This window comes from Halyomorpha halys, unplaced genomic scaffold (genome assembly GCF_000696795.3).
Source record: "Halyomorpha halys isolate HHAL.00 unplaced genomic scaffold, Hhal_1.1 Scaffold576.1, whole genome shotgun sequence".
Taxonomy (NCBI): domain Eukaryota; kingdom Metazoa; phylum Arthropoda; class Insecta; order Hemiptera; family Pentatomidae; genus Halyomorpha; species Halyomorpha halys.
This window is the reverse complement of record NW_027116645.1, coordinates 234,049-245,729: the sequence shown is the minus strand read 5'-3', so window position 1 is coordinate 245,729 and position 11,681 is coordinate 234,049. Positions and strand designations below refer to the sequence as shown.

General features: G+C 26.7%; 1 protein-coding gene across 1 annotated transcript in view; it reads left to right on the top strand.

The window, feature by feature from the left end:
• Positions 1–11,681, top strand: part of LOC106684377 (Protostome-specific GEF) — a gene marked incomplete in the record, with an annotated part of 87,833 nt that overhangs the window by 28,445 nt on the left and 47,707 nt on the right. Inside the window, 7 exon segments of the mRNA XM_067053377.1 lie at positions 337–391; positions 2,436–2,535; positions 3,239–3,328; positions 3,417–3,464; positions 3,577–3,733; positions 4,274–4,399; positions 5,820–6,000. Coding sequence (XP_066909478.1) covers positions 337–391; positions 2,436–2,535; positions 3,239–3,328; positions 3,417–3,464; positions 3,577–3,733; positions 4,274–4,399; positions 5,820–6,000 — 757 coding nt within the window.

Here is an 11,681-nt window from a genome sequence, read left to right as displayed (position 1 = left end):
CAACAGCAGAAATCTCAGGAAAAAAATAATAACTGACTTCTTTAAAAAGTATTAATTTTTCAAAAACAGTCAAATTTCCAATAAGATATGTCAAAATAGTTATATTATATTATTGATTTTTTTTTTTACACTAGCGTTTCTAATACTTTCTGTAATCTTAACAACCCTCCTGCAGTAATTAGTTTGGATTACCAAGACAACATTGTAGTAACATATAGTTTAATATCTTACTATACATATTTGATATTTACATAATTATATATGTAACAAACAAATATATTTAATTCTGTATTGATGCTTTTAATTATATTTTCAATTATTAATCTTCTGTTTCAGGAAAAGTGAGTTCCTTGGATGTATGTCTTTTGCAGTTAAACATGTTATAAAAAGGGTAAGTACTTTTTTTATTTATTTTTAACCTATTTATTTTGTTTATTAATTTACTTATTAGTTTTAATTGTACTTATTCGTTTTTAAATTTTTTACTACGGCCACTATTTTTATTTTTATTTTAAGCTGTTTCTAAATTTTCCTTTATTCATTAGTCAGTTTTTTATTATTTTTTTTTATGTTTGAATACCAATATTGTTAACATTTAATAAGTCCATAAATTTAAATAACATTGTATAATGCATTGGATACTTTTGTTGGGTCTCTTGAGAAGAGAAATACAAGATGAATTGGAGGGTAATAGAGGGAAAAACAATTGAAAACAAAAAGAAGCAAATTTAAAAAGCAAATACGGGATAAAATAAAAAAGTATGAATGTAACCTATATATAAAAAAAAACTATCTTTAATAATAGATAAAATGTTAATAAAATTAATGATAAGAGCATGTAAAAATCCTTAAATAAATTTGAACAAAACATAAAACAACTAGAACCACTGAAACAAAAATAAATTAAACATAAACTGTAACAAGAAGTTGAACCATTTGTTGAATAAAATAAATTTTAAATATAAATATTATAATAATCATAACATAAATTTTCCTAAACCCGATAAAAAAAAAAATCTATGAAGTGACAAATTTGAAACACAAAAACACTGTCTATCATTTATACAATGAATAATTATACCCGCACACAAAAATATAAGTCCCTTTAAAAAAAAAAGTAAGTTAATATATGAAAATAAGAAAAAGTAAAATACTTTTAATAAATCTGACTGGTCTTAAAGTAGATAAAGCAATAATCGTTTTCAAAATTAGCTGCTAATCCAGAAATAAATACAGTCTTTCTTTATATACTTTCAAAAGTATAATTTTACTAAAAACTTATTGACTTTAATTTTCTAATATTTTATTTCAGATATTGATTATAATAGGGTTAATAAAATAATATTAAAAGTATATTACTGTTGATTCTTGACCGATAAAAATGTAAAGTTTTTCTGCTGGCTGTGCTCCAATTCATCTTAATAGAATAATAATTGTTTCTATTCTTCAGAATTTGTGGTGGTTTTTGTTTATATGTTATCCATGTTTTGTTTTTTTGTTGATTATCTTCTTGTTTTGCTGAGACCAATAGTTCACCTTTTGATTGTACTGAAGGTGAAAGAGAGCTTGTTAGAGGGTTTAATGTTGAGTATAGAAGAGGGGGTTTTGATTTTGATTTTTTTATCAAAATATATAAATATTATTTTTATATGTATACTAACAGTTATTCTATTCCTAGGTTGTGATATTTTGTCATTGATATTTTATCTAAAAGTAATTTTGATTGTTTTTTTAGTTCCTTGGGTTTTACCTTGTTTTCGTTCTGATAAATTAATATATTTAACGTGGAAATTATTTTTAACTTTTTTCATTTAATTTATTTATTTTTATTTAGATATATTAATTTTAGTGCTTTTTTAATAGTACTAAGTTCATTAATTTAAGTGTTATAAACAAGAGACTAATAAAAAATATATATACTTATACAAAGAACACTGTATTTAGTTATAATGAAAAAACTTTGTCAATCACTTATGTTAGTATATGTATTTTATCCTAAGGACTGATTAGTATGTTGTGAACTTATGGCAACCCATTGTATTTAGGCAGCATTGCTTGTTATTGTTAAAAAAAGCATTCCTCTCATTAAATGAAAAATTTAGGTTTAAATTTATTAATGAATGATATAAACATATTTCTATTTATTAATGAATGGTATAAACATATTTCTATTTATTAATGAATTATATAAACATATTTCTATTTATTAATGAATGATATAAACATATTTCTATTTATTCTCTTGATAAGAGTATTTTAAAAAGGATCAATTCTCCGCTAATTGAAGTAATCAAATCATTGTATTTCAAAGGTTTCCCTCCTCAGTTTGCTCAGTCCACAAGGGAAAATCCTCTTGTCATAACCTGTTCTGTTTAGTGCATATGAATTTCATTTATAAGTAAAACATTTTTTAAAAAATATATATACTTTTCCAGGACATATCTGGATCCTTCAGGCTACTATCCCAGAGCTGTGGAAGAATAAAAAATGTTCCAAGTATGACAAATTCAGAAAATGTTTGGCACCAACAAGCAGGTAAATAGTAACTTGTTTTAAGCAAAACTTATATTTTAAAATAACTTTTCTATTATTATTTATTTATATGTAATTCACAATAGATATATAATTTACATCTTATATTACTGTATTTTTATCAAATTTTAAATTGATTCCACACATAGACATGTTAACTAATAATAACAGATTTAGAAAAAATATTATCATTATCTCATCTCACATTATCCATATCTGTTATGATATTTTGATTGACTAAAATAAATATGAACAATTATTAAAAGTAATACCTCATACATGTTTAATGTATTTTGTTTTTACATTGGAGGTTTTCCATGGTAAATCTCAAAATTTTTATTATTCTTGTAGGAAAATTAAGTGACCCTTAAACTTCAAAATCAAAGTTTTGCATTAATTGCATAAATTACTAATTAATAAATTGATATTGTATTCATCCATATTTTCTTTTTTTTTTCATCAATAATACTCACATTTTTTTCATCAATAATACTTACATTTTTATGTTATATAACTACATAATTTTTTTTTTTTAATTACGACAGTTTAAAATAAAATCGTATTGCAATATTTTTTAATGGAATATATATTTAAGATTGTGTTAATGAAAAAATTCCAATAGCTTTAAAAATTGTTGTTAAGTAATATTCTTGTTTATGGTAAATTACTTGTTTAATACTAATATAAAATGTTTATCCATGTACAGATGTAATGGCTAACCAATCGGAGTCCAGCGTGGAAGAACTTTTAAGTGTAGACGAGTCGGAAGTAGGACCTCCTCAAGATAATCCTGGAGGTAAAAATCTTCTAAACTGATCCATTTCGGAATAACATTTTTTATTGAAATAATTATTTTATATTTACATTTGGATATCTAATTGCAGTGAGAGAAAAAAGAAAAAGTAGAGCATTGAAAAAAGATATTGAACGAGGTAATTACAGCTAAGAAATATTTGTAAAAGATTGCAAAATAAAATATTCAGGTATTAAACTCTTCATATTTTTAATTGCTATAAATAGTAATATTTTTAATTTTGTTTTTAGTTCATGAGGATCAGATATTTTTAAGACATCTTGAATTGGATCCTCCAGAAGATGAGAATCCAAAATCTGGTAGAACTCCATTCACAACTACCAGAATTCTTACTCGACAACCTGGATGTAGTTTTGGTTTTTCGATAGCATGGACACACCCTCCAAGGTAACTATTTTATGATCTTTATATAAATATTTGATTTATAATTTACAAGAAAGGAAAACAATTGACTAATATTTCTAGCCAATTAGGAGGCATTTGGTTATTAGAAATATATGATTTTTAGCCAATTATCATAACTCGCAACCCAAACTTTGATCAATATTTGCTAATAAAACCCTATACCTTGTCTTGACCTCTTTATTGTGTATATAATGGTTTGTTGCATATTATAAATAAATAAAGGAAAAAATTATTGGGTATTAATAATATTGAATAAAATTTATCAATGCTGTGCTACTAATATACATTTGCAAATTAAGTAACTTTACAAAGACGAACAAAAATCAATTTTTATTTTACATCTGACGTAACATTTTTCACCTTTTATTTTGTTTACTAATAAAAAGCTTTTTACACATTTTTATATTATATAGACTATAATCTTGTTAGTTTCATTTGATTTGTCTTATATAGATAGTGTATATATTCTGATATTGTACTTAAATAGTAGTTTGAACTAAAAAAAATTTTTTTTCATTTCAGGGTCGAAAGAGTTGAATCTAGTTTACCAGCTGATCAAGCGGGCTTACGCCCAGGAGATTATGTAATTTTTGTTGGAAAAACTAATGTTGTTACCCTCCAGGAAGAAGAAATTCTTCAACTTATTAAGTAATTACTTAAAATTTTTGTATTATATTTAAGTTTAAATTACAGATGATTATTTTTACTTTTACTTTAATAATAAGGGGATATTGCGATCATGATAAATTTTGAATCTGAGTTTTCAATGGAAATTCATGTTTTAAGGTTCTCTGAATTGAAAAAATCAAATCTCACAAAATGGTATGTCTGCGTGAACTGCCTTGCTCTAAAACATTTAAATTATCTGTATAAGGTAGGTATAGGTATATGCCTAGGATGGAACAGCGACTTTTTTGCTACAATCGACTCACTAGAAGTGCATCTATATCAATTTTAGATGTTGTTAATATTTAAAAAAAAAAAAGGCTCAAATGATTTTACTTAAAGCTTTCATATCAATGCAAAATTAAGTGGTTCCTTACATCAGGTTTTATCCTCACTGATATAGACAGCGCTTAAATGCCGAATTTTCAAAAGATAAATTTAATCTTGTTTATTTGAAATAACTAACATTTCTTATTGTTAGTTGCAAGAAATAATTGATAAATATAAAATATGATGGAATTTGATAATTAGCTATAGGAGAAAATAAATGTTTTATAATCGATAGATTTTACTATCAATTACCCATATATGAAATACATAGTAAGGGGAACTATTGTCATTCTAAATAACAAAGAAATGTCTGTTGTACATTTCAGAGATGATAAATTTCATCTCAAACTAGAGTGGTAAGTGAAAGTTGTGTGATGCTCGCACTAAATTTTTTCTTCCATTTTTTTATAATTTTGCAATAAGTTACTTTGTTGTATTGGGATTCGCTCTTTTATATTATGAATGCTAACATTGGCTTTTTTAAAAAAAAACAGAAACAAAAATAAAGTTGGTCAATTAGGGCCGAAAGCAGAGTCACCACGTTGTGGTTTGCTGAGTGTTTTCTGTTGGTCATTAGCTGATCTAAAAACACATTACTTTTCTGGACGAGTGAGGGCGCTCTTAATCCTCTTCATGGCGCATGGAAATGACTAATACCACATTGTTCAGTGGTCTAATCTCATGAATTAGTATTGGGTACCATTCTATAAAATTTACAGAATACAAAGTTATAATATTTGTTGCCCAATAATGTTTATTTCAAATCAAAATAAAGAGAAAAAAAAAGAAAAAATTATTTTGTTTTTCATTACATAGCTGGTTAATGTTAAAATAGAATTAATTTTCAGGAAAATTGCTCATTCAGGACATAATCCACTCCCTTGCAATATATCTATTTTTTTAATAAATAAAACTTTATAAAATAAATTAAGCAGAACTATTTCTTATAACTCATGTTCTATTATTTAAACACTTTGGAACTGATTGCATATCAAAATATTGATAAAACATTATTTGCAATATAAGTTTTACTCTCAAGGAGTCACAAAATTTATTAATTTGTTTTTTACAGATCATTTGGAGATAGAGTAGTACTTGAGGTCTATCGTAAGGCTACAACTAACGGAGCGAGGACGTCTATGGGCATGATCAATCAGGCGAGGTCTTCGACTGCGTGCTCCGGAGCTACAACTGCGACTGCTTCAATAGACAGGCGCAGGCTTCATCTCCCTCAGGTTACATTTACAACAGAGGTGGGTTCTGGAGTCATCGTATGATGTAGGCTAATAAAAATGTTACGTGTTCCCTATTCCTAATAAGTGTGGAACATATTAAGCGAGCTTAGTTTCAACACAAGGCTGTGTACTTAGATAAATGCGATTAATCGCATGTTTTTTCTTATTTTTTCTATTTAATTAGTTTAATGAAAAACACTTATTTGTCTTAAATACCTCAAATTTTAGAATTATAACTTGTATAATTAAGTATGGTATTCCTCAGCGCTTAGTTAATAAAGTAAATAGTAGTAAGTGAATAAGTATTTAGTTGTGTATGCAAAGGTTGTTTTAAGTACCCATACTTGGCATTACAAAATGCTTTTAAAAAAGTTTCATTATTCTTTATAATTCTTTGTTAAGTAATAGTTATAACAAAACATTGCTTAATATAGAATCTCATACTGGATAGAAATTTTTGTTTGTGATAACTGTTTCGGCACTCTTGTATTCTTAGTGAATATGCTGTAAAACCTCTATTTACCATGGAAACTAGATGACAGATAATTGAAAAACTTGGTTAAGTATAAAATGAATTTATTATTAAAATTATATGAGGTAAACAGTTGAAACCAGGCCTTGATAGATGCTTTCTGGTTTGTTTTTTAATTTATCTAAATAAAATCAGGCAAACCTTTTTTTATTAGATTATTTTTTAGGGGATATAAACAAGAACGATTCAATTAAAATAAATTATATTCATACAGTCCCTACACTATTAATATCTTCAAATGTCCAATCTTCTGGCAAATCTGGCTGCCTTCATCCGAGACAATCTTTTTTATGATAAATTAGCACACCTCAAAATATGATTTCATAGACTCACATCAACTTTAAAAATTGGCAGGGTATTCTTCCCAGGTCTAATATATTCTAGTTAAAATTAACATATAAAACAATATAACAATAATATAATCAGATTTATTAATTATAAATTGGTCTTATTTTATGTTTAATTTATTATATTTGTCACTTTTTCATTTACATTTAAAAACTTTAAATTAAAAAATTATCTTAGCACTGTTATCAGTAACAAATTATAATATTTAACCTCCTTATAATCTGGTCAGGCTTATTATCAATTTATTACAACTAATATTTTTGACTTTTTTCTCATTTCTTTTATTATTAAAAAATCCTAACCAACTTAATTACAAATCGTAAACTAAAATTTAACCATCCTTTTTTTCCCTTATTCCCTTTATTTCCCCCTCGGAAATTTAATCGTATAACTTTAATAGTAATAAATTTAACCATTTTTTTTTTTCTGATCCCTCTAAAACAGAATTGAATTAATAAGTTTCATTACGTATGGTTACATAATTCAGATTTGATACTACCTTTTTTTACCATTGGTACTTGAAGGTATTACGATGAAATACTTTCCTGATGTTTTGATGTGTCCATTCCGTGAGGATTCGACTTGAAATATTTGGAGGTGAGGGCTTCCTCACATTTTACCATATAAATCACAAATTAATTTTACTTTAAATTTCTGCATAATGTTGGTTTATATCAAATTATGAAAGTATCTATAAAACAAAAATAATGTTTTAAAATTTTAAAAAAATATTGAAACAAAGCTTCGAATTTTACCATGTTTCTCAATCTTGGCAAATTTACTTAGATTTCTATCAAAATTAATTTAATTTTTATTTTTCATATTCAAACTAGAGTTTCTTGTCAGAATAGTAGTGCCATATGTTAAACAAGGATTCAAATTATTATTGATTGTTACATTTTTATTCAGTCAATAATACTGACAGTCAATATACTGACAAATTTCAATATTGAGTCTATAATATTGATTTTGTAAGGGGCTTTTAAGATACTTAGGAAACAAAAATAGAATTAAGAAGGGTTGGTGCATAGATAATCCTACTGTCTTTTTAAATACATTGTATTGTTATATCCTAAGAGAATAAAATTTGTAGTCCCTTCTATAATATTGATTTTGTAAGGGGCCATTAAGACACTCAGGAGACAAAAATAGGATTAAGGAGGGAGGGTATGTGCATAGGTAACCCTAATTTCTTTTTAAATACATTGTATTGTTATGTCCGAAGAGAATAACATTAATTACTGAACTAATCAGCTAATAAGATGCGAATGCTAAAAGTGATTGACAGATATTTATTTTAAAATCTTAAGAAACAATTACAGTAATATATAAATTGACTTACATTTCTTTTTTAGTCTTATTAATTTTATGATAGATAAATGAGGTTTTACGGTAATTTAAACACAATAGTAAAACGGTAGCTGTTAACCTTTATTTTTCAATAATTAAAACATTTATTTTTAATTTTTAACACATTAAGTTGAATTGAGTAAGTTTTACTAAATGTTAGAATCCTAATTGATAAGACTGAGTGCAGTTGTCATTACCTCCGTAACCATCAGGGTATCTTTTGAGTAGTTCATATTTTTGTGGCTTTGTAAGTATTGCTTGTAACCACCAAGCGTTACACATTTCATGGTCTGTTTGTTATGTAGATGATATTAAGATTATTTGTTTAATAAGTAGGGCACCTCTTTATTTATTTATTTTTATTGTATATAATTTAGATAAGATTGACTAAAGATCCTATGGCCAGTAATAGTTTAATTATTTATTAGAAATTTTTCCTGTAAGATAGTTTCTTTTCCTCTTAATATATTGTCCTTCTATTTTATTTATTTGTTGTATCTTCTCAGGAAGCGGCTTTGAAGCTGCTGATTTTAACCTCTTCAATGTATCAAATCCCTTTATCCCCACTTTATATTTATTTATTATATTTTCTTTTATTTATTTTATAATTTTTAAACTTTTTTTGTGTAAAAATTTTGTCTAAAAGGCATGAAGATGCTGTGATGTATCGTTAAAAATTTTTTGTTTATGTTTGTATTAGTTTAACATAAAATTATGTAAATTAATAGTTTTGTTTATTTAATTTTTTTTTGTATTTTTTTGTGTATTATAAATGAAATTAATGAAGTTTTTCAATTTTTTGTTTTTATTTTATATTTTTATTTATTTTTCACCCTCCTTTCCTTTCCTATGATGTAATTATTTTTAAAAATAAATAATTTCACAGTCGTGAGTTATGAATGCAGTCAAGTTATAATGAATTAATCGTTTGAAAGTTTAAATTTTATTTAAATTAATTAATCTACATTGTTCAACACTTTAATACGATAGTTTGATAAATAGAGTAAAATAAAAATTCTAAAGGTTTATATTTTTTTAAACAATTTTACCTTGTATTGGGCTGCGAGAGGGAAAATGGTGTAATAGCCCACTTCCTGTGGCATAGGAAAAAAAAATTTTTTAAAGAAGTCCAACTAAATAATTAGTATATGGTGATAATTGTCCTGTTTATGTATTGAACTATATGAAGGTAAAAACCTGCAGAATATGCCATATAATATATAATGAAAAAACATAATTTGCAATAAAAAATCTTTGAATATCCCTTAAGACAGCTTGTATTCAAATATACTCATATGCATTAAAAAACGTCTGAACTAAATAAGAAATTTGTGAAGAAATGAAAACATTTTGTTGTATTTTTTTTCATAAACTAAAATATAAAAATAATCGAATCAATGTAACAAATAAACTCATAAAAAAGATATATACAGTAGGACCTCCACTCATCTGTCCTAGTTGGGAATATTAAATTAAGTTAGAGAGTTAGTTAATTCGCAGTGTATAGAAGTGAAAATAATTCAATATTAATTTGATTTGTGTAATGATGTGTTTAGTGTAGACACCAATTTAGGAAATGAGCTTGTTGAGAAGTTTGAGAAGGTCTTGGAAAATGGATTTTCAGTAAGATTATGTTAGCTGTGGAGCAGAAGTTCCCAAAATGGATGCTGCAGCTCCCTGGAGTGTCCTAAGCACATGTAGGGGTGCCACAAGGCGTAAAGCGTGTGTAGGAGTGCCACAAGGGAATGCCACTTTCTCAGAACTTTACAAAAAAAAAAGAAAAGATTAAAATCAAAATAGTAAATATACAGATCATTCCAGCAGTCACTTTACATCGTTTTGTATTTTTATATACTTATCTGGGGTTAATTGTTCTGACATTTTTATATTTTTTTGGCTTGAGAAGAGCACCGTGCAATGTTTTTAGCTCTGAAAGGATGCCATATTGAAAAAAAACTTTGAGAACTACAGTTGTAGAGTATATGCAAACAGCTGAGTGGGTAAGTCCTAGCACTAAGGGTAAGCTCCTTAGATCCTTGCAGAAGTGCAGATTTGGATTAGGGGTATTCACCTTTAGGTATGCACACAAATTATTAAGGAAGATAGAGTGGTCAAAAAGTTATTGTATGAAATAACTCAATGGTAAAATTAGCCGTTCCACTTGTAGTAAATCAACTCCTTGTCTCATTTGTAAGTTATTTTGTGATAGTTTTTAGAGTTTTTTTTCCGATCCCTCTAAAACAGAAAATAAAACATGAATTAATAAATTAAATTACGTAAGTGTGACATAAATCAAATTAAATACAAACTTTTTCTACCATTGGTACTTGAAGGTATATAGTGAAATACTTATCTGAGGTTTTTTTATGTGTCCATATGCGAACTCTACTTAAATATTTGGGGGTGAGGGGCCTCCGTGTGATGATTAAAAAATAGAGGAACAAATAATAATTAAAGAAGAAAGATAATAAATGAATATTAATAATAATTAAGAAATAGGAGTCAAAAAATAATAGGGAAGGGGGAGGCAGCGGGTACATGAGAAGAGAGGAGGACTTAAGGTAGGGTGATGCTAGGGCCCTTCCAACCATGCCACCTCGCAGGAATGGGGGATAAGGTAACTGTTGGAATAATAAATTGAAGGTATCAGTGAAGGTTTTTAGGGTTAAATTTTAGCTAGCGATATCTGCTGGAATGAAAAGTCCATTGGGAATCACAACAGAAATTAACATGAGACAATTGTTTCTTGAATTGTGGTTAAAGTCTTGGCCACTAGGATGGGCTGTAACAGCTGTTGGCTGGTGGTAGCTCCTAAGATTATAGTTTACGTAGGGACCAGAAGATAGCAGCAAGCTACTACAAACTTATATATTAAGTAAAATGCAATACAAAACTTAATATATTGGTCATATTTACATTAAAATATGGTATGAATTCAAATTAATGAAACCTAATTAAAATAATTTAAGAAAACATATTTAGATACATGATTTAATTTAAATTTACAAACAACATTAAAGTTTTTTAATATTAGTCTTAAAGTTGGTTAGGTTTGTTTTACAGGACTCCATGTTTTATAACTACTTTTTTATTAATTTATTTTACTTATAATAAGAAGGAGATGATCGGTGGTGTGGTAAAAAATAAGGAACAAAAAATAGTTAACAACTATTTATTTGCTGACTTTTGCCCTAATTTGCAGATCTGCATCAGGGCTGTTGTGTTTAAAGTCCGTGAAGGAGTCAAAATGAGTTTGTAAGTAGTCAGTGTAATTAGTTGTCAAAATAGTTTTGTAACCACTCATTTATTGTTCCTTTTTGACCACACCCCCAACCATATCTATCGTATTCAGAAAAATAAAGTTAATCATTTATACGTATATTTAATTTTTGGCACTATTTTTTTGGGGAGAGCCAGTCAAGTGTGTTTTTACTGTATGTATTAATGGTTAAAGCTTCTTATGAAACAT